The 22,050-nt window shown below is 43.2% G+C and overlaps 1 protein-coding gene and 1 non-coding gene across 3 annotated transcripts in view; both read left to right on the top strand.

The window, feature by feature from the left end:
* The first annotated feature begins 5,072 nt into the window (after positions 1 to 5,072).
* LOC112449656 (U6 spliceosomal RNA) lies at positions 5,073 to 5,180 on the top strand. Its single transcript, XR_003038254.1, has one exon. It is a non-coding gene; the product is annotated as a U6 spliceosomal RNA (small nuclear RNA).
* A 7,769-nt stretch (positions 5,181 to 12,949) lies between these two features.
* The window catches only part of TERF1 (telomeric repeat binding factor 1), a 43,109-nt gene continuing 34,008 nt past the window's right edge, over positions 12,950 to 22,050 (top strand). Inside the window, 2 exon segments of one of the 2 annotated variants that reach the window (NM_001076865.2) lie at positions 12,950 to 13,295; positions 20,362 to 20,457. In NM_001076865.2, the coding sequence (NP_001070333.2) occupies positions 12,989 to 13,295; positions 20,362 to 20,457 (403 nt within the window). In that variant the 5' untranslated portion in view covers positions 12,950 to 12,988. 2 annotated transcript variants of the gene reach the window in all.

The following is a 22,050-nucleotide window of genomic DNA, read 5'->3' on the forward strand; positions in this document are numbered from 1 at the left end:
TAAAAATCACAGATAAAAATTACATCACAAACCACATGTGCAAGAAGAAAATGAAGTGAAACATTTAAAGTGTTGAAAGAAAAAGGCAATTATTGGTTGCATAGGCATACACCTTTATCAAAAATCCATAGAAGTGCCTTAAAATGAGTGCATCTTATTTTATGTAAATGATAATGCCTCCATATAATTTTTAAAAGTCTATCATAAACCAGTTAGCAACTGAGGGTGGGGGGGAGGGTGTTAAAAAGCAAAGCGGGGTTGGTGGGAAGCCTTAAAGCATACTCCTTATCCTTCTGGACTTAAAGGTTAAATGAGCAAGTCATTGAGTAGCCTAAGAAAAATTTGAGCAAGGGAGATCAGAGGATAAGCACTCAGCAGTTCCTGGGAAGGTCTCTAGAGGATTAGACATTCAGGCTAAGGCTCAGAGAATAAATGAGAGCTAACAAGTGTTTTCTTATTGCCATTTACACCATTGTCTTCAGCTACTGTGTTGTAACCCTCTCAACACAGCGGCATGAGGAGTCACTGCTTTTGTGAACAGCAACCTACTCTCTTCTCCCACATCTTTAGCTGTGTTGAGGCTTCTGAAATTTCCCTGCTGGGTTCAGGCAGGGAAAAGACAACCAGATTGAGTACAAATCTCAAATTTGTAATTTCTTTCCTTTTAAACTTGTGACAAAAAAAATGCCCAAAACAGAGTCAAATTTCAGTTGATACTATTTCACTACAATTTAGGTTTATTTTTCAAAAAGAGCAAAATAATAGGCAGAAAATATTCAAGTATCAGAAAGACCCAGAGACCATTTTTCACTTTGTTCAAGTTTTCTGTCCAGGCATGAAATGTGCCCTATAATTGTTGCTATTTTCGAATTGCTGTGACTAAAAATTGGAAAAATAAAAGCAGAGTATTCATTTTTGTTTTGGAAAGCAATCTTTTTGGAAGACTGGCTCCCATCTATCATCAGCAGTCTTTCTTCCCACTCACCTGTCTTGCTCAGTGGAGCCCAGCCCTCATCACTCTTCCAGCCCCAGCAGGACCCACTACCTATGAAACTGTACAGAGTGGAGAAGGAAATGGCACCCACTCCAGTATTCTTGCCTGGAAATCCCATGGACAGAGGAGCCTGGCGATCTAAAGTCCAGGGAGTCGCAAAAGAGTTGGATACAACGGTTGTTGTCGGATACAAAAACAAAACTGAGTCACTTGATATCACTTTTATCACAACCTTAACAGTATTATTTTCTTTTGTAACATTTTTGTGGGTTGATACCTCTCAAATGTTTCCTTATTTTTTTGAAGAAAAATCTTTAGTGCTATCACCTAGGAGATTAGTTAAGGCTGCAGATTAACTGGTCAACTGGTGTTTTTCCAATAGAAAATAAAGAAATCCATATTTGTACCATGTTCGGGAATAGACTAAACATACTTACTGCTGCTACTGCTAAGACGCTTCAGTCATGTCCGACTCTGCGAGACCCCATAGACAGCACACCACTAGGCTCCTCTGTCCCTGGGATTCTCCAGGCAAGAATACTGGAGTGGGTTGCCATTTCCTTCTCCAATGCATGAAAGTGAAAAGTGAAAGTGAAGTCGCTCAGTCATGCCCGAGCGACCCCATGGACTGCAGCCTACCAGACTCCTCCGTCCATGGGATTTTCAAGGCAAGAGTACTGGAGTGGGTTGCCATTGTCTTCTCCATACTTAAAAACTACTTAACATACTTAAAAACTACTTAACATAAAAACATAAAAACTTAACATAAAAACTACTTAACATAGTTTTTTAAAAAAAACTGTACAGCATTAGCTTCAGAGCATCTCATTACAAGACCCCTTCTGAGTCCCTGAAGGAGTAACAGCTTTAGGCCCCACACAGTCCTGATCTGCAATCTGGGAACCGGTGGGGATTTTTTTTTTTTTTTTGGCCAGGCCACTGGGCATACGGGATCTTCCCCAGCCAGGGACTGAACCCATGCCCCCTGCCTTGGGAGTAAGGCGTCCTAACCACCAGACCACTAGGGCAGTCCCAGTTCAGGGGTAGGGGGTCTTTATAGCCGCGCTCCACAGCAGCTCTCCAAAGTGGGGGAGTTAGGAATGCGCTCCCTTAACCCTTTCTCTCCTTCCCTGAGTCAACTATTAAAGACCACTGTACTCATTAGCTTTAAATAAACCTTAATAATCTCTGAACACACAGTTTAAATAGTAAGCCTAATTAAACCCATAACACACAACTTTTCATTTTGTGTGTTAATGGGAACACATACAGGAACTACTGAAATAATGACTCTCAATAGAAGAACAAAACTAGCATTTTTAGGTTCTAATTAAATTTTGCCTTCCAAATGTGATGTTTTTTGCTTTTCACTAAAAATAGTGAACTTTCAAACTGGAGAAGAGAATAATAAAATGCCCAAATAATTAAAAGGAAATACACACAAAGATGCCATCATTTCCTTTTGCACAGTTTCTCTTTTTTTGTTGTTTTTGGCTAACCATGGCTTGCAGGATCTTAGCTCCCCAATCAGGGATTGAACCCTGGCCCTTGTCAGTGAAAGTACAAGACTTAACCACTGGACCATTAGGGAATTTCCTGTTTCAGTTTCTGATACTTATAGCATATCTAGAGTTGCATGAGCTATGGGAAACCCAGCTCCACCAAGGAGACAAACTAAGATAAAAATAAATAATAAATGTGAACATCCATTTACAAAAGCTAAATGTCTCTCTTAAATACCAGCTGCTTATTATTATTACCTTTGCTACTGTCATAATACTACTAGAGGTTGTCAAGAGAGTCTGCATGGACCACAGAACATTAAGTGCATAAAATCGAAATGTTTTTCACTTTCAGTCCTTCCAGGGTTAGGAATAGCAGAAGTTCTTCAAAGCCTTTAAAAATCAAAACCAAAAATACTTCCCTGTAGAATGTATGGTTTTAAAAAAAAAAGCACTTGGAGCAGTAGAATTTCACCAGGACCTTGTATAGCACACTCAGACAAAAATAAGCCTTTATTTTCTTCCAAAATGCTCTGCAAAATGCCTACAACTGCTTAGTTACTACCAAGGGAAGATGTCTCCTTCTATTTTGGAGGTCCTGCAGTTTTCTCTCCCTAATTAGAGCTTCCATATTGTCTGGCCATCTGCTTCTGGGTTCTGCCCAGGTTGTGGTAATGAAAGGGGTATTTTATGATCTCATCCTTTTAGTGGGAGGATTGATTCTACATTAGTCTGGTCAGGATGAAAGACCTTTGGGGAAGACACATGGGCCTCCACGGTGCTTGTTGTGTAAAAGCTAAACATTCCCCCCAGCTACAGAGGTTGTAGAAGTTCCTATTTGACCATCTCACAGCCAGCTAACAGGAAAATGCCATATGCAGAACAGTCTACCTACTCTCAACTGTTGTTCTTATGTTGTCTCCTTCTACTTGATTTTCTACTTGACAGAAACATTTGTATTCTGGCACAGCAACCCACTCCACTATTCTTGCCTGGAGAATCCTGTGGACAGAGGAGCCTGGTGGGCTACAGTCCATGGGGTTGCAAACAGCCAGACATGACTGAAGCAATTGAGCACGGCACAGCACAGCCACAGGTGGCTGCTAAGGATTTGAAATGTAGCTAGAACAAATGAGTAGTCAAAGTTATGGGTTTTTCAATAGTCATGTATGGATGTAAGAGCTGGACTATAAAGAAGGCTAAGAGCCGAGGAACTGATGCTTTTGAATTGTGGTGCTGGAGAAGACTCTTAAGTCCTTTGGACTGCAAGGAGATCAAACAGGACAATCCTTAAGGAAATCAACCCTGAATATTCATTGGAAGGACCGACGTTGAAGCTGAGCTCCAATACTTTGGCCACCTGATTTGAAGAGTTGGCTCATTAGAAAAGATCCTGATGCTGGGAAAGATTGAAGGCGGGAGAAGAAGGGAATGACAGAGGATGAGATGGTTGGATGGCATCAGCAACTCAGTGGACATGAGTTTGAGCAAACTCAGGGAGATGGTGAAGGACAGGGAAGCCTGGTGTGTTGCAGTCCATGGTGATGACTGAATGACTGAACAACAACACGTATTAGGTGCCCTCTCTCATGTTGAGTCATTTTGGCTGTTAGATACAGCTCTGCTTGGGTAACCACCCTAGACTAACCCTTTGACTCCAGGGTCTGATTTTTCCACATTCAGTCAGACACTCTGGTATGTGGTTCACAAGAATGTGTGGGTGTGTGCTAAGTTGCTCCAGTCATGTCTGACCCTTTTCTACCCTAGGACCTTAGCCCACCAGGCTCCTCTGTCCATGGAATTCTCCAGGCAAGAATACCAGAGTGGATTGACATGCCTGCCTCCAGGGGATCTTCCCAACCCAGGGATCGAACCCTCATCTCTTACATTTCCTACATCAGCAGCCAGGTTCTTTACCACTAGCATCACCTGGGAAGCCCTGTTCACAAGGCTAGCCTTCAACAGTTCATCTCATCCTGATGCAGGCATATTCCTCCTCCAATCAAGAAGTGAAGCCTACTTGTCCACCACTGAATCTGTAATGGCTTCATGGCTCCATTTGACCAACTAAGCATGGAAGAACGGATGCTGTGCTGTTCTGGGTTTGGGCTTCCAGAGGCCTGAAAGTGTTTGCTTTTGCTTATTTTACTTATTTACTTTTTTGCTGTGTGGTTTGCAGGATTTTAGTTCCCTGACTCGCAGAAGGCAATGGCAACCCACTCCAGTACTCTTGCCTGGAAAATCCCATGGACAGAGGGGCCTGGTGGGCTGAAGTCCATGGGGTCGCTAGGAGTCAGACACGACTGAGCGACTTCACTTTCACTTTTCACTTTCATGCATTGGAGAAGGAAATGGCAACCCACTCCAGTGTTCTTGCCTGGAGAATCCCAGGGACGGGGGAGACTGGTGGGCTGCCATCTATGGGGTCGCACAGAGTCAGACACGACTGAAGCGACTTAGCAGCAGTTCCCTGACTAAAGATTGAACCCGGGCCTTGGCAGTGAAAGCACAGAGCCCTAAGCCCTGGGTTACCAGGAAATTCCCATACTATTGCTTTTTTAAAAAATATAGCTGTCATGCTCAATTCATTTGGCAGCACATATCCTAAAATTGGAACAATACAGAGATTAGCATGGCTCCTGCACAAGGATGACATGCAAATTTGTGAAATATTAAAATTAAAATATTTAAAAAAAAATTTAAAAAGCTGTCACAGAAAGAAGTCCAGGCTCTCCTACTCAAAAGAAAGGCCATGAAAGACAGACTCAGAAGAAGACATCATCCTCCAACTGAGTGGTGCCCTGCTGTAAGCTTCCTGATTCATATGGGTTTAGTCCGAGCAGGTATCACATCAGCGCTCTGTGGGGAGCAAGGAGTGGAATCTTAGATTTTTGAAATCGGAAGAAATTCCTGAAACCAAAAGAGCAAACACACTAAGCCACATGCATGAATGTTACTTGTATTTGTGCAGTAGCTTTCACACCAGCTTCTTGGATCTCTGGCCCTCATCCCATCTCATGCTTGGCTCCTCTGCCTACTTGGATTACAAGGGAGCTAGTAAGAATTTCAGTTTTTTTTTTTTTTTTAATTGAAAATCTTTGCAAGGGAGGAATTATACTATATATATATATTTTTTTTTAATCAAAGAATTTGTTACATAGTGACCTCTATGGAAAGAGTATAGGTATCACCAGGGCTGACAAAAAGTAGTCAATTCAGTCTGCTTAGTCAAATAATTGGTTAATTTGGAAAGGCAATGCTGGTCAAATCTTTATTTAGTACTAAGGTCCAGTTGTGGGCTCGCCGGTGGCTAAGCGGTAAAGAATCTGCCTGCAATGCAGGAGCCTTAGGGGATCCCTTAGGGATCAGGAAGGTCCCCTGGAGGAAGGCATGGCTGCCCACTCCAGTATTCTTGCCTGGAGAATCCCACGGACAGAGGACCCTGGTGGCTATAGCCCATGAGGTCGCAAAGAGTCAGACATGACTGAAGCAACTTAGCACACACAGAAGGTCTGTTATACTCTGAATTTTTTCTTTTTAAAAAGATTTTATGGGACTTCCCTGGTGGTCCAGTGGTTAAGAATCCGCCTGCCACTTAAGTGCCCCAAAGCACAACTACTGAGTCCACGCTGTTGAGCCCGAGGGTTGCGACTACCAAAGCCCTGGCATCCTAGGGCCTGTGCACCACGAGGAAGAGCAGCAGTCTTCACTGCTGTGCAGCCTTTTGAAAGGTTGGTGCTTCCAGTCATGTGTTAAGCCAGGATTCGTGACCTTCAGTGGAAAGAATTTTGATCCGGGGTACTTGGAGCTTTTTGTGTAGCAAAGTTGTTTTAAAGTGTAATAGAGATAGGGAAAGCTTCTGACATAGACATCAGAAGGGAACAGAAAGAGTGCCCCTTTGCTAGTTTTTAGCAAGGTGTTTTATGTCTGTTGCTTGGATTAGTCACTCAGTCCTGTCCGACTCTCTGCAACCCCACAGACTGTAGCCCACCAAGCTCCCCTGCCCATGGAATTCTCTAGGCAAGAATACTGGAATGGGTTGCAATTTCCTTTTCCAGGGGATCTTCCCAACCCAGGGATCAAACCCTGTTCTCCTGCATTGCAGGCAGATTCTTTACCACTGGGGCCACAGGGAAACCCATTATGTCTGTTAGAAAGCTATTAATCAGATAAGAGAGACAGCTCAAGGCTAGAGGGAGTTTAGCCATCTCACAGGGCCCCTCTCCCACAATATACACTTTTGAGACAGGATGGCATGAGGTGTGTCATCCCCCTGGCCATAAAACAATTGAGAGGAATACTGGTTTGTTGAGCCATTATCAGCCCAAGGTTTAAGAAAAGAAAAAATTAATCTTAGGCAGAACCATTTTGAAGAAAGGCAAATTCCAAAGCAAATACACAGTTTCATTAACGTAAGAAAAATGCATTGGTTAGCTCAAGGCAGAACCAGGTGTCATCACCATAGAATCAAAAGAAGGCTCTTTTAATTTTGTGTAGAGTAGGGGAAAAACACCTGCCACTTGCAGTTTATTTTCTCCTGCCGCTTGGGGACCTTTGGCCTTCCTGCCTGTTACTCTCTCACTTTCTCTAGTTTCTGAAAGCGGGGCGCTCTCTGCTTGCACTGTGTGGATTCTCTTGTTGCAGAGCACAAGCTCTAGCTGCGTGGGCTTCAGGATAGCATTGCTGCACATGGGCTCAGTAGTTGTGGCACATTAGGCTTAGCTGGAGAAGGCAACAGCACCCCACTCCAGTACTCTTGCCTGGAAAATCCCATGGACGGAGGAACCTGGTGGGCTGCAGTCCATGGGGTCACGAAGAGTCAGACACGACTGAGCGACTTCACTTGCACTTTTCACTTTCATGCATTGGAGAAGGAAATGGCAAGCCATTCCAGTGTTCTTGCCTGGAGAATCTCAGGGACGGGGAGCCTGGTGGGCTGCCATCTATGGGGTCGCACAGAGTTGGACACGACTGAAATGACTTAGCAGCAGCAGCAGCAGCAGGCTTAGGGCTCTGAGGCACTTAGCCCACTCTGAGGCATGTGGGCTCTTCCCGAACCCGTGTTCCCTGCATTGGCAGGCAAATTCTTAACCCCTGGAAAACCATGGAAGTCCCTCAACAGGATCTTGACAATTTTATTTTATTTCATTTTTTAGTTTTTTTGGCTCTGCCACGTGCAGCTTGTGGAATTTTAGTTCCCCAACTAGGGATTGAACCCAGGCCCTCCGCTCTGAGAGTGCAAAGTGCTAACTACTGGACCACCAGGGAATTCCCGTTGACAATTTTAAACAATGGGAGGAGAGAAGATCAACTGGAAAATCATTGTGAGTATCCAGAAGTTTAAAAACTGAAGAGAAGTGACTAGTGAGATGTGAGGAAAATTAAAAAAGGATGGATCCTATAAGTGAAATAAAGAAAATGTATCCAGGAAGAGGGTATGATCCACTGGATCAAGTGATACTGAGTTTACTGTAACCCTTAGAGATCAAGTCCACATCCACATGCATCTAACTCTTTCCGATCCTATGGACTGTAGCCCACCAGGCTCCTCTCTCCATGGGATTCTCCAGGCAAGGATACTGGAGTGGGTTGCCATGCCCTCCTTCGGGGGATCTTCCTGACCCAGGTATAGAATCCACATCTGCAGCGGCATCTGCATTGCAGGAGAGTTCTTTACCATTGAGCCACCAGGGAATTCCCCTTAGAGATCATGGAATCATCTTAATAGCTGGTATCTGTATATATTGGTATAGTAGTTTACAGCATTAAAGTGTATTTATTGGTACAATAATTATATAGGTTGTCATGTGAAAAAAAGAGTGTAATGATAAATTAGAGCATATATTTTATGCTATGTTTTTCTTAGAAATTCATAATCCATATTAGTGTATAGATTAGTATGTAGCTCTGAGAAGTCCATGGGGGTAAAAAACTGATACTTTTTTAAAAACCAGAAATTTCCCTAATTGTGCTTTAGAAAGTTGTGGAGAAAGAATTCAAATAAAAATCTCTGACTCCAGAGCCTGAATTTCTACCTGTACTGTATTGAATTGTCCTACAGTTATAGCCACTAGCCATATTTGGCTATTTGAGCACGTGAAACATGACAACTCCAAACAGATGTTTATAAATGTAAAATAGATGCTGTATTCCAAAGACATTTAAACAATGTAAAATATCTCAATCATTTTTATATTGATTACAGGTTGAAATGATATTTTGGGTTGTTGATATTTTTGTTGTTCAGTCACTAAGTTGTATCCGACTCTTTTGTGACCTCATGAACTATAACCCTCCAGGCTCCCTCTTTCCATGTGAATTGCCAGGCAAGAATACTGGAGTGAGTTGTCATTTCCTTCTCCAGGGGATCTTCTCAACCCAGGGATCCAACCTGAGTCTCTTGCATTGGCAGGCAGGTTCTTTACCACTGAGTCACCAGGGAAGCCCTGATATTTTGGGTTAAATAAACTATGATATTAAAATGAATTTCAGCTTTTTCTTTTTTAAATGAAGCTCCTAGAGAATTGAAAATTTCATATCAGGGTCATTCACTCAAATAATTAGAGACTTGGGACTTCCCCAGCAGTCCATTGGTTAAGAGTCCTTGCTTCCAACGCAGGGGGTGTGGGTTCTATCCTGGTCAGGAAACTAAAATTCCACATGCTGTGAAGCAAGACCAAAAAAAAAAATTGTTTTTTAAAAAGAACGTTGAAAAAATTTAGCAGAGGCTTTAATAAGTAGAGACTGTCCATAGACTGTATTTCTTAGTGCTGTGCTGTCAAGAGATTTCCCCTTATTTTTTATTCAGGGGTAGAAAACATCACCGGGATACCTTGCATCATACAGAGTTGGCTCATTTCCAGGAGGAAATAGAAACAGCATTCTTCCTCTGGGTCCCCAGCTGTTTGTAGACATATCCTTATACTCCTATACAATGTTCTTATCGCTTTCACTTTGGGCAGATGTATTTTATTAAAAATACTGGCTAACTGGCAACTCGTTAAATACATACACCAGAAGACTTTTTTTTTTTTTTTTTTTAAATAAAGCAACAAAATTATGTGATCACAGAGAGTCAGCCTGGACTTCAGCATTTAACAAACTGCATGCCCTTACAGGGTGCGACAGTACAACATTGATGCCTATTGTCTGACAGTCATATACTAATCTTATAATACATGAAATACCAGTCTAAAAAATCTCAAGGGGCCACCAAGATCTAATAAATATTTTCAAAGCTCTAAAGGATTGTGTTAGTCACTCAGTCATGTTCGACTCTTTGTGACCCCATGAACTGTAGCCTGCCAGGCTCCTCTGTCCATGGAATTCTCCAGGCAAGAATACTGGAGTGGGTTGCCATTCCCTTCTCCAGGGGATCTTCCCAACCCAGGGATCCAATCCAGGTCTTCCGAATTGCAGGCAGATTCTTTACCATCTGAACCATTAGGGGAGCCTAGGATTAGAATTGTCTAACATGTTTCCAATCCTGAAATCTGCCTCATTTTAGTTCCACACATTCCTTCAGATCAGATCAGATCAGATCACTCGCTCAGTCGTGTCCAACTCTTGAACTGCAGCACGCCAGGCCTCCCTGTCCATCACCAACTCCTGGAGTTCTCTCAGACTCAACGTCCATCGAGTCAGTGATGCCATCCAGCCATCTCATCCTCTGTCGTCCCCTTCTCCTCCTGCCCCCAATCCCTCCCAGCATCAGAGTCTTTTCCAATGAGTCAACTCTTCACATGAGGTGGCCAAAGTACTGGAGTTTCAGCTTTAGCATCATTGCTTCCAAAGAAATCCCAGGGCTGATCTCCTTCAGAATGGACTGGTTGGATCTCCTTGCAGTCCAAGGGACTCTCAAGAGTCTTCTCCAACACCACAGTTCAAAAGAATCAATTCTTCGGCACTCAGCCTTCTTCACAGTCCAACTCTCACATCCATACATGACCACAGGAAAAACCATAGCCTTGACTAGACGAACCTTTGTTGGCAAAGTAATGTCTCTGCTTTTGAATATGCTATCTAGGTTGGTCATGACTTTCCTTCCAAGAAGTAAGCGTCTTTTAATTTCATGGCTGCACATTCCTTCAGTCCTTACTAATTTACAAATTCTGCAAAGGGAAGAACTCTTTATGAGTAAGAAGCTTCTTTACCAGTAATGTTACATTGTGTCCACTGCCTCAAAGTGGAGTGGAAATCTGACCCTCATCTAGGGTCATTTTCTTTATACCTCATCTTTTATTTCCTTAGGCCTAGTCCTCTATATTGTTTATAAATAGGACTTACTTTTCATGGGACTACTGGAGTCTGAAGGAACAATTCCTTCTGACTCACTACTCTTTTTCTGAGTAGCACAAATGTCCTGCTTTTCCAGCTAATGTTACTGAGCCCTTACCTAGTACCTGGTTTCCTTTTAACGTCTTTACATTTATCAATTCCTTTAATCTTTCCAAGGAGGCTGTAATGATGGTATTACTAGTATACCAGTAAACAGAGAGAAAACCGAGGCATAGTTAATCCAAGGTCACACAGCTAATAGGTATATATGGTAAGGGAATCCCAACCTAGGTATTCTTTTTTTTTTTTTAAACATATTTATTTATTTAGCTGTGCCAGGTCTAGGTGTGCCAGTGATAAAGAACCAGCCTGCCAATGCAGGAGACATAAGAGACATGGGTTCAATTCCTGGATCAGGAAGATCCCCCAGAGAAGGAAATGACAACCCACTCCAGTATTCTTGCCTGGAGAATCCCATGGACAGAAGAACTTAGGAGGCTATGGTCCATAGGGTCACAAAAAGTTGGACACAATTGAAGTGACTTAACACACACAAACGTGCCAGGTCTTAGCTGCAGTGGGCAGGATCTTCAATGATCATTGTGCCAGGGTTCCAACCAGGTCCCCTGCATTAGCAGCACAGAGTCTTAGCCACTGCATCACCAGGAAAGTCCCCAACTTAGGCATTCTTAAGGGCTGCAATATAGTCCTTTGATGACTCAACATTTCAGCCTTAAGGCAATAATAAATGTGAAAAATTAAAATATAAAGGGTTTGACAACACTGGATATGTTATAAACAGGTTTTAAAGGAAGCTTTTTATTAGATTATAACTCACATACTGAAAAGTGCATATATCATGTTCCATGAATGTTCATAAAGTGACCACTGATGCAACTGTCACCTACATAGAAAAATAGAACATAACCAGGCTCCTCTCCCCTCAGTCCCCTCTTGTGCTCCAAGGTAAGTTTGAAAATTCAAAATAAGTATTCACTTATTGTTGTGAATACAGGAAGCCACGGGGCTTCCCTGGTGGCTCAGACAGTAAAGACTCTGCCTGCAATGTGGGAGACCTGGGTTGGATCCTGGGGTTGGGAAGATACCCTAGAGAAGGGAATGGCAACCCACTCCAGTATTCTTTCCTGGAGAATCCCATAGACAGAGGACTCTGGGAGGCTACAGTCCACAGGGTTGCAAAGAGTCAGAGGCTACTAACACTTTCACTTTTCTGTTGTACAAGCTGAATTTTAATCATCTATTTCAGGTCCTGACTGAAATTCTTTTCCATAATAACCTACTCTTTCTAGAGCAATAATTTCAAAATTTGGTCCCCAAACTGGCAGCCTTAGTATCACTCACCTGCGAACAAAGGACTTGCAGATTCAAGGATCCCAATCCAAACCTACAGGACAAAAATTATAGGTGTGATGCCCAACAAGCCTCGGGACTGATTCTGGCGCTCCTTAAGATTGGAAAAGCACGAATCTGTCTGTTGAAAGAGTTTTGCTTCCTGATTGCATAGTAACTGTTAAGAGTACACTAGGATTTAAAGTCTTATGCTCGAAAAATAGTGACATTTTAATTATCTATCTCTTTTGAAGCACAAACGGGTAAAATGTTTTTCCATTTTAACTGGAAAAGTTAAAAATGTTTTTTCTAGTTAAAACACCTCCCCCACCTGGAGGTTGGGGAACTATTCTATTCTTGTGCTAAAATGCAACATCCTCTAGAACAATACGGTTAGTTAAAATGGAAAAGACCCCGATGCTGGGAAAGACTAAAGGCAGACTGACAACAGAGGACGAGACAGTTGGATGGCATCGCTGACTCAACAGACATGAGTTTGAGCAAGCTCCGAGAGATGGTAAAGGACAGGGAAGCCGGGGGTGCTGCAATCCATGGGGTCGCAAAGAGTCGGACACGACTGAGCCACTGAACAAAACCACCTCCAGTCCTCTCCGGGTCTAGCCTGAACTCGTCTACTTTACCAACAAAGCGGCGCTGCAGGGTGGCGGGTGAATTCAACATGCAGAGGCTGGAGCAGGTCTCGGCCAATCCGAAGCCAGGCTCGAGCCGCTCGCCCATCCCGGCGGTGTGTGATTGGTGTTTTCTCTCAGGCGGAAGAGGCCTCCCGCCGTAGGCTCGCCCCGTGGGGCGCGAGCCAGTAGTCGCTCTGCGCCGGAAAGGCCAGAAGCTGCGCGAGCTGTTTAACATGGCGGAGGATACCGCCTCTGCGGCTCAGAGCCCGCGAGGGCGTGCGGACGGGGAGGATGCAGGTTCCCCGGGGGAGCGGGTGGCGGACACGGTGACAGATGATCAGGAGCAGTTTGAATGCCAAGAACTGCTCGACTGCCAGGTACAGCCGGGGGTCCCTGAGGAGGAGGAGGAAGCGGGCCTGATGGCTGAGGCAGAGGCGGTAGCTGCCGGCTGGATGCTCGATTTCCTCTGCGTTTCGCTTTGCCGGGCTTTCCGTGACGGCCGCTCCGACGACTTCCATCGCACTCGCGACAGCGCCGAGGGTGAGTGCTGGGCGCGCCCGGGCCGGGAGCGGGAACCGCGGTGGGCGACTGAGGCCTGGTTTGCAGCGCTGTACCTCAGGGGTCGGGGATCTGGCTGCTTGCTGAGGGCCCCGGGCTCGAAGTCAATCGTTGGTTCGAATCCCGCCTCCGCCTCTCATGGGCTCCTCAGTTTTTCTCAGATTCATAAATTTTACTAGTTGGTAAAATGAGAATAACCCGTTGAGTTGATAAAAGGATTCAGTTCAGTTCAGTCCCTCAGTCGTGTCCGACTCTTTGCGACCCCATGAATGGCAGCATGCCAGGCCTCCCTGTCCATCAGCAACTCCGGAGTTCACTCAAACTCATGTCCATCGAGTCAGTGATGCCATCCAGCCATCTCATCCTCTGTCGTCCCTTTCTCCTGCCCCCAATCCCTCCCAGCATCAGAGTCTTTTCCAATGAGTCAACTCTTGGCTTGAGGTGGCCAAAGTACTGGAGTTTCAGCTTTAGCATCATTCCTTCCAAAGAAATCCCAGGGCTGATCTCCTTCAGAATGGACTGGTTGGATCTCCTTGCAGTCCAAGGGACTCTCAAGAGTCTTCTCCAACACCACAGTTCAAAAGCATCAATTCTTCGGCGCTCAGCTTTCTTCACAGTCCAACTCTCACATCCATACATGACCACTGGAAAAACCATAACCTTGACTAAAGGGATCTTTGTTGACAAAGTAATATCTCTGCTTTTCAATATGCTGTCTAGGTTGGTCATAACTTTCCTTCAAGGAGTAAGCGTCTTTTAATTTCATGGCTGCAGTCACCATCTGCAGTGATTTTGGAGCTCCAAAAAATAAAGTCGGACACTGTTTCCACTGTTTCCCCATCTATTTCCCATGAAGTGATGGGACCAGATGCCATGATCTTCATTTTCTGAATGTTGAGCTTTATGCCAACTTTTCACTCTCCTCTTTCACTTTCATCAAGAGGCTTTTGAGTTCCTCTTCACTTTCTGCCATAAGGGTGGTGTCATCTGCGTATCTGAGGTTATTGATATTTCTCCCGGGTGCTTGCATTTCTTGCTTTTTTCTGAGGTACTCCTGTAAAAGGTTTTTTTTTCTTTTAGCAAGTCACTGAGACCTTGTTTTGTATTACTCTATGAGCTGTTTAAACCTCATTGACCCTGTGTGTGTGAAAGTCGCTCAGTCGTGTCTGACTCTTTGCGACCCCATTGTCTATACAGTTCATGAAATTCTCCAGGCCAGAATACTGGAGTGGGTAGCCTTTCCCTTTTCCAGGGGATCTTCCCAACCCATGGATCGAACCTAGGTCTCCCGCATTGCCGGCGGATACTTTACCAGCTGAGCCACAAGGGAAGCCCTCATTGAGCCTGCTGCTCAGTATAGGCTTCACAATGAAAGTAACTGACAATGAAGTCTACCACCTATGCAAGAAAGCCTGTGAATGATGGGCAAAGATATTGATGCCTACAGAAGGCTAGCTGGCTTTTTAAATGATAACTGAAAGATACTCTGGTATTAATATTTATTGGAGTTGGCTCTCAGCTTATTGCAGTGGACCACAACCCCAAGATAGAATTTAATAGAAAATTAAATATTTCAGAAAACCATGTTGACACATTTTAGCTTCACAGTTATCCCATGAGTGAGGTGAGTAAAATCTCAGTTTATGGAGGAGTGATCTAAACAACCTAAAGCATTGATAGGTTAAGAGGGTTGGTCCAGACATCTGCCTTATCTTCCAGTCCAACAACCTTTCCCCTATGTCACAGATAACACTAGAGACAGGGTTCAGTTCAGTTCAGTTGCTCAGTGGTGTCTGACTCTTTGCAGCACACCAGGCTCCTCTGTCCTTCACTGTCTTCTGGAGTTTGTTCACTCATGTCCATTGAGTCAGGATGCTATCCAACCATCTCATCCTCTTTCATCCCCTTCTCCTGCCTTCAATCTTTCCCAGCATCAGTCTTTTCCAGTGAGTCAGTTCTTCTCATCAGTTGGCCAAAGTTTTGGAGCTTCAGCTTCAACATCAGTCCTTCCAGTGCATACAGGTATTGGTTTCCAATACCATTTTCCATAGAAATGGCCTGATTCCAGGACAGGGACAGGAAATATACAACTTGAACCTGGAGCATCTTGTGACAAAAGTAGGGCAGTACTAAAAGCAAAACAAAACCCCCAAAGAAACAAAGCTCCACAGTTATGGCAGCACAAAGGGGCATAGGAGCCAACTGCAAGAGTTCCCAATAGCCCTGGCAGACATAAGCAAGAAAATGAAAATACGGTTGACCCTTAAACAACACAGATTTGAACTGCACCTGTCTGCTTACAAGCCAGTTTTTTTTTTCTCAGTAGTAAATACTGCACTACTACACAATCTGGTTGGTTAAACCATGCATTCAGAGGATCGACACTGGAATTTTCAACTGCTTGGAGGGTCAGTGTCTCTAACCCCCTCATTGTTAAAGGGTCAACTGGAGTTTTGGATTATAACCCAAATTACTTTAAAACATCCATAAAGTCCACACTGATGTAAATAAATGCTGGGATAAATAAAGTGGGAGAAGAGACAGATGTCCAATGCAGAAGAATTCCAGGTAATTCATGTTTCTACTCTGTTCTCAAGGAGGTGGAGTGTAAGTCCGCACTCCTAAAATGTGGGCTATATAGAGCACAGTATAGAAAGGGGAAGAAAGTAGAGAAAACTGACAAATACTGCCTCACCCAGGTACTCAAGGTCAGCATCAACAGTGATAGTTGGTAGCATGTACACTTGATATAATGTGATGAAAGTGGTACTCTGCCACTGTGATCTTCCTCTCCAAACCCCATAACCCTAGTCTAGTCATGAGAAAAATATCAGACAAATCCTAATAGAGAGATGCAGTTTACAAAATACCTCAAAACCCGCAAGGTCGTCAAAACCAAGGAAAGACTGAGAAACTGCTATAACCAGGAGATGCCCAAAGTGACATGATGACTAAATGTAACGTGGTACTCTTTGACTGTGTGGATCTCAACAAACTGTGGAAAATTCTAAAAGAGATGGGAATACCAGACCACCTGACCTGCCTCCTAAGAAATCTGTATGCAGGTCAAGAAGCAACAGTTAGAACCAGACATGGAACAACAGACTGGTTCCAAATCAGGAAAGGAATACATCAAGGAGGTATATTGTCACCCTGCTTATTTAACTTATATGCAGAGTACACCATGAGAAATGCTGGACTGGATGAAGCACAAGCTGGAGTCAAGATTGCCAGGAGAAATATCAATAAAGATATGCAGATGACACCACCCTTATGGCACAAAGCAAAGAAGAACTAAAGAGCCTCTTAATGAAAGTGAAAGAGGAGAGTAAAAAAGTTGGCTCAAAACTCAACATTCAGAAAACTAAGATCATGGCATCTGGTCCCATCACTTCATGGCAAATAGATGGGGAAACAAAACAGTGAGAGACTTTATTTTGGGGGGCTCCAAAATCGTTGCAGATGGTGACTGCAGCCATGAAGTTAAATGATGCTTGCTCCTTGGAAGAAAAGCTATGACCAGCCTAGACAACGTATTAAAAAGCAGAGACATTACTTTGCCAACAAAGGTCCGTCTAGTCAAAGCTATGGTATGAGTAGTTATGTATGGATGTGAGAGTTGGACTGTGACAAAAGCTGAGTACCGAAGAATTGATGCTTTTGAACTGTGATGTTGGAGAAGACTCTTGAGAGTCTCTTGGACACAAGGAGATCCAACCAGTCCATCCTAAAGGAAATCAGTCCTGAATATTCATTGGAATGACTGATGCTGAAGCTGAAACTCCAATACTTTGACCACCTGATGTGAAGAATTGACTCATTTGAAAAAACCCTGATTCTGGGAAAGATTGAAGGTGGGAGGAGAAGGGAACGACAGATGATAAGATGGTTGGATGGCATCACCGACTCAGTGGGCATGAGTTTGAGTAAACTCCGGGAGTTGGTAACAGACAGGGAGGCCTGGCGTACTGTAGTCCATGTGGTCGCAAAGAGCTGGACACAACTCAGTGACTGAACTGAACTGAACCCTGGATGGGAACCTGCAGCAGAAAACGGATATTAAGTAAAAACTAAAGAAATCTGAGTAAAGGTGGACTTTAGATAATAATGTATCGATATTGGTTAATTAATGTAACAATGCTAATGTAAGATGCTAATAACAGGGTAAACTGGATGGAGAGTATTATATGGGACCTCTCTACTATCTTGGGGCTTCCCAGGTGGCACTAGTGGTAAAGAACCCATCTGCCAGTGCAGGAGATGTAAGAGACACGGGTTTGATCCCTGGGCGGGAAGATCCCCTGGAGGAGGACATGGCAACCCACTCCAGTATTCTTGTCTGGAGAAGCTCATGGACAGAGGAGCCTGGTGGGCTACAATCCATGGGGCACAAAGAGTTGCACACGACTGAAGCAACCTTGCATGCACCACTCTATTATCTTCCCAACATTCTGTAAATTTAAAACCATTCTAAAAAAAAAAAAGTCATTTAAACAAAAAACAAAGACCTTTTAAGGTTCTCGCCCAAGACCCAAGGAATAATCTAGGTCACCTCCATTATTTTAAGGTTCAGTTCAGTTCAGTCGTTAAGTCGTGTCCGACTCTTTGCAACCCCATGAATCGCAGCACGCCAGGCCTCCCTGTCCATCACCAACTCCTGGAGTTCACTCAGACTCACGTCCATCCAGTCAGTGATGCCATCCAGCCATCTCATCCTCTGTCGTCCCCTTCTCCTCCTGCCCCCAATCCTGCCCAGCATCAGAGTCTTTTCCAATGAGTCAACTCTTTGCCTGAGGTGGCCAAAGTACTGGAGTTTCAGCTTTAGCATCATTGCTTCCAAAGAAATCCCAGGGCTGATCTCCTTCAGAATGGACTGGTTGGATCTCCTTGCAGTCCAAGGGACTCTCAAGAGTCTTCTCCAACACCACAGTTCAAAAGCATCAATTCTTCAGTGCTCAGCTTTCTTCACAGTCCAACTCTCAAAGGCACCAAAATCCAGAAAGAGTAAACTCTTTTCCAAGTTGCATCGCTGAATCAATGACAGATACACAAACTGTGAAGTTAACATTGTCTCTGTATGCCATTTTTGACTGACAGGCTCCATTTTATCTCTTATAGAATTACATTTACTACACTTTTCAAGAATGTAAACATATGCAACTCTAGATGCTTACTAGAAATTCTTAGCTTTTTCATTCAAATTCAGAATTGTTCTCCCACCTCACTTGTGTCAGATAATGCCTTTTCCAGACTGATACTCCTAACTTGTCTCCATCGGGGGAGGCAGTGTAGGATTGTGATTAAGAGCTTGGGCTCCATCGTTAGTTGTCTGTGGTTTTTTGTTTGTTTTTGTGAGTGTGTATGTCTGTGTTTTTGGCTGCACAGCTTGTGGGATCTTAGTTCCCTGATTCCCTGACCAGGGGTGGAATTTGTGCCCCTTGCAGTGGAAGCACAGAGTCCTAACCACTGGACCACCAGGGAATCCTTGTAAATTGTCTGAGTTTGATTCCTGGCTCTGCTTATTTAACATCACAAGCGTTGAAGCAGGGACTTGATACCACCAGTTTCCACATCTGTAAAATGGTAGTGATAATGGCGTCTACCTCATAGAGCTGTTCAGAGAAGCAGATGAACTGGTATTTGTAAAGCAAGGTTTCTCCAGCTCAGCATGTTGACATTTTGTACCACATAATTCTTTATTCTGTGTGTGCTTGAGGGTGAAGAGGGGACAGGGTGGAGGTCACTGGTGCGTTGTAGGATCCCCGACCTCAACCGGTAGGTGCAGTAGCAGCCCCCTCCCACTCAATCAGAATGTCTCAATGTGACAATCAGAAATGTCTCTGGACATTGCAAAGTGTCCCTTAGGGGACAGAGTCACAACACCCCCAGTTGAAAACCACTGCTCGGGGCTTAAAGTAGGTGCCTGGTATTTTAGTAATTGCTTAAATATAGTTGTTATTGTTGTTGGCCATTAGATCCTCTGGTGTCTTTCTGTCAGTAGTATTTGATTACAGGTATGGAAAAAACAGATAGCTGGCTTCAACTTGAGTAGATTTTCATTGTTTTGTTTTATGCCTAATAGATACAAAGAGCAATTCTTCTCTAGAATAGATGGGGCTTTTCTTCTGTTTTGCTCCTATACCATACTTACCCTTTATGACATTAAAATTTTAGTTAGTCACCTGCCTACATTTTTGTTTAATTTGTGTCTTTTCAGACTAAGACCTTCCTAGGGGGCTGTCTATCGTTCAGTCATGAGTCCCTACCATTGGCCAACAGTAGATATTCTGTAAATATTGAATAAGTTGTGTTTAAATTTTATATAAGTTTTGTTCTCTTTTTGAATCCTGTTGTTTTATGACTATATTTGGTACAGATAATCTCCAGTATAGCGTAAGGCTATGGCATATTAAAATTGAGGAAATCAATGAAAATAAATATTTGTTTCATCTGCTTAGCAGCTGCAGGACTAGTTAATTTAATCTTTGTCTTTCATTGTACATAGTAAACTCACTGAAAACCAGGATTATGGTTTACTCATCATTGTAGGTACTCATTACCTAGCATAACACTGGGTGGGTGTTCACATATTGGGGAGGTTAATATAAATACATGTTTTAGAATAAAGTTTTGTAAACTAAAGAGACTCTCATTCAACTGAAACCTTGAGAGTAATATATTTCCTATTACGTTAGGCATCTTAAGGTAGAAAATAAGTTTCCATCTAATGATTTGCATATTTTACAGTTTGGATCTAAATCTCCCTTTTCATTAGTACAGAGTGGTACCTGTGAAAGTACGTAGTTTTAAAGATTTATTATTCTGTGTATGAAACATCAGTTTTATTTTGAAGGTAAAGTGTTCATTGTTACTCACTTTTGTTCTGATTTCTTAAAAATTGGGAATAAAGCATACAGTTCTAAATTTATGATAATCTTTGGGTGACGTTTGTTAATTTATTGCTCAGCAAACCACACAGAGGTACTGCAGGGCCAAGTTTGGAGTTTTGTTTTAATGTTTTAATAAAATTTACTTTATTCACTTTCAGCTATTATTCATGGACTGTCCAGTCTAACAGCTTATCAACTGAGAACTATATACGTATGTCAATTTTTGACAAGAATTGAAGCTGGAAAAACCCTTGGTAAGTATGTTTTTATCTTATATGGAACATATTTCAGTCTATGTCTGAAGGTGTGATGATGAGAAGAAAGAGATGCTGCTGCTGCTGCTGCTAAGTTGCTTGCGTTGTGTCCGACTCTGTGCGACCCCAGAGACGGCAGCCCACCAGGCTTCTCTGTCCCTGGGATTCTCCAGGCAGGAACACTGGAGTGGGTTGCCATTGCCTTCTCCAATGTGTGAAAGTGAGGTCGCCTAGTCGACTCTTAGCGACCCCATAGACTGCAGGCCTACCAGGCTCCTCCATCCATGGGATTTTCCAGGCAAGAGTACTGGCAGTGGGTTTCCATTGCCTTCTCCAGAAAGAGATGGGAGCTATCGGGTTTTTTTTGAGAGTTTTCCCACTTGTATTTGGCCTGTACATCTATACACAAGCATATTTAAAGCTAGTAAAGGAAATATCCCTATCTTTTTGGAGCAACAATTCTCAAATTTTTGCTTACTTCAGAATAATTAGCGAACTTGTTAAGAAACAGAATGATGTAGCTCCTTCCCCATTATGAATTTCTGATTTGGTAGGATGAATTACATTTCCAATAAGTTCCCAGATGATTCTGATGCTGCTGGTAGGAAATCATGCTCCATATACTCTGTTTTAAAGATAACATTCAGTTCATTTCAGTTCAATCACTCAGTCATGTCTGACTCTTTGCAACCCCATGGACAGCAGCAGACCAGGCTTCCCTGTCCATTGCCAACTCCCGGAGCTTGCTCAAACTCATGTCCATTGAGTTGGTGATGCCATCCAACCATCTCATCCTTTGTCTTCCCCTTCTCCTCCTTTTCCTTCAGTCTTTCAACATCAGGGCCTTTTCCAGTGAGTCAGTTCTTCCCAATCAGGTAGCCAAAGTATTGGAGTTTTTCAGCTTCAGCATCAGTCCTTCTAATGAATATTCAGGGTTGATTTCCTTTAGGATGGACTGGTTTAATCTCCTTGTGTCCGAGGGACTCTCAAGAGTCTTCTCCAACACCACAGTTCAAAAGCATCAATTCTTTGGTGCTCAGCTTTCTTTGTAGTCCAACTCACGTCCATACATGACTACTGGAAAAACCATAGCTTTGACTAGACGGACAAGAGGCTCTTTAGTTCTTTGCTCTCTGCCATAAGAGTGTTGTCATCTGCATATCTGAGGTTATTGATATTTCTCCCAGAAATCTTGATTCCAGCTCGTGCTTCATCCAGCCCAGCCTTTCTCATGATGTACTCTGCATATAAGTTAAATAAGCAGAGTGACAATATACAGCCTTGACGTACTCCTTTTCCTATTTGGAACCAATCTGTTGTTCCATGTCCAGTTCTAACTGTTGCTTCTTGACCTGCATACAGTTTTTCAGGAGGCAGGTCAGGCTGTCTGGTATTCCCATCTCTTGCAAAATTTTCCATAGTTGTATCACACAGTCAAAGGCTTTGGTGTAGTCCATAAAGCAGAAGTAGATGTTTTTCTGAGCTCTCTTGCTTTTTTGATGATCCAGCTGGTGTTGGCAATTTGATCTCTGGTTCCTTTGCCTATTCTAAATCCAGCTTGAACATCTGGAAGTTCATGGTTCATGTACTGTT

The sequence above is a fragment of the Bos taurus genome, chromosome 14 (assembly GCF_002263795.3).
Source record: "Bos taurus isolate L1 Dominette 01449 registration number 42190680 breed Hereford chromosome 14, ARS-UCD2.0, whole genome shotgun sequence".
Classification (NCBI taxonomy): Eukaryota; Metazoa; Chordata; class Mammalia; order Artiodactyla; family Bovidae; genus Bos; species Bos taurus.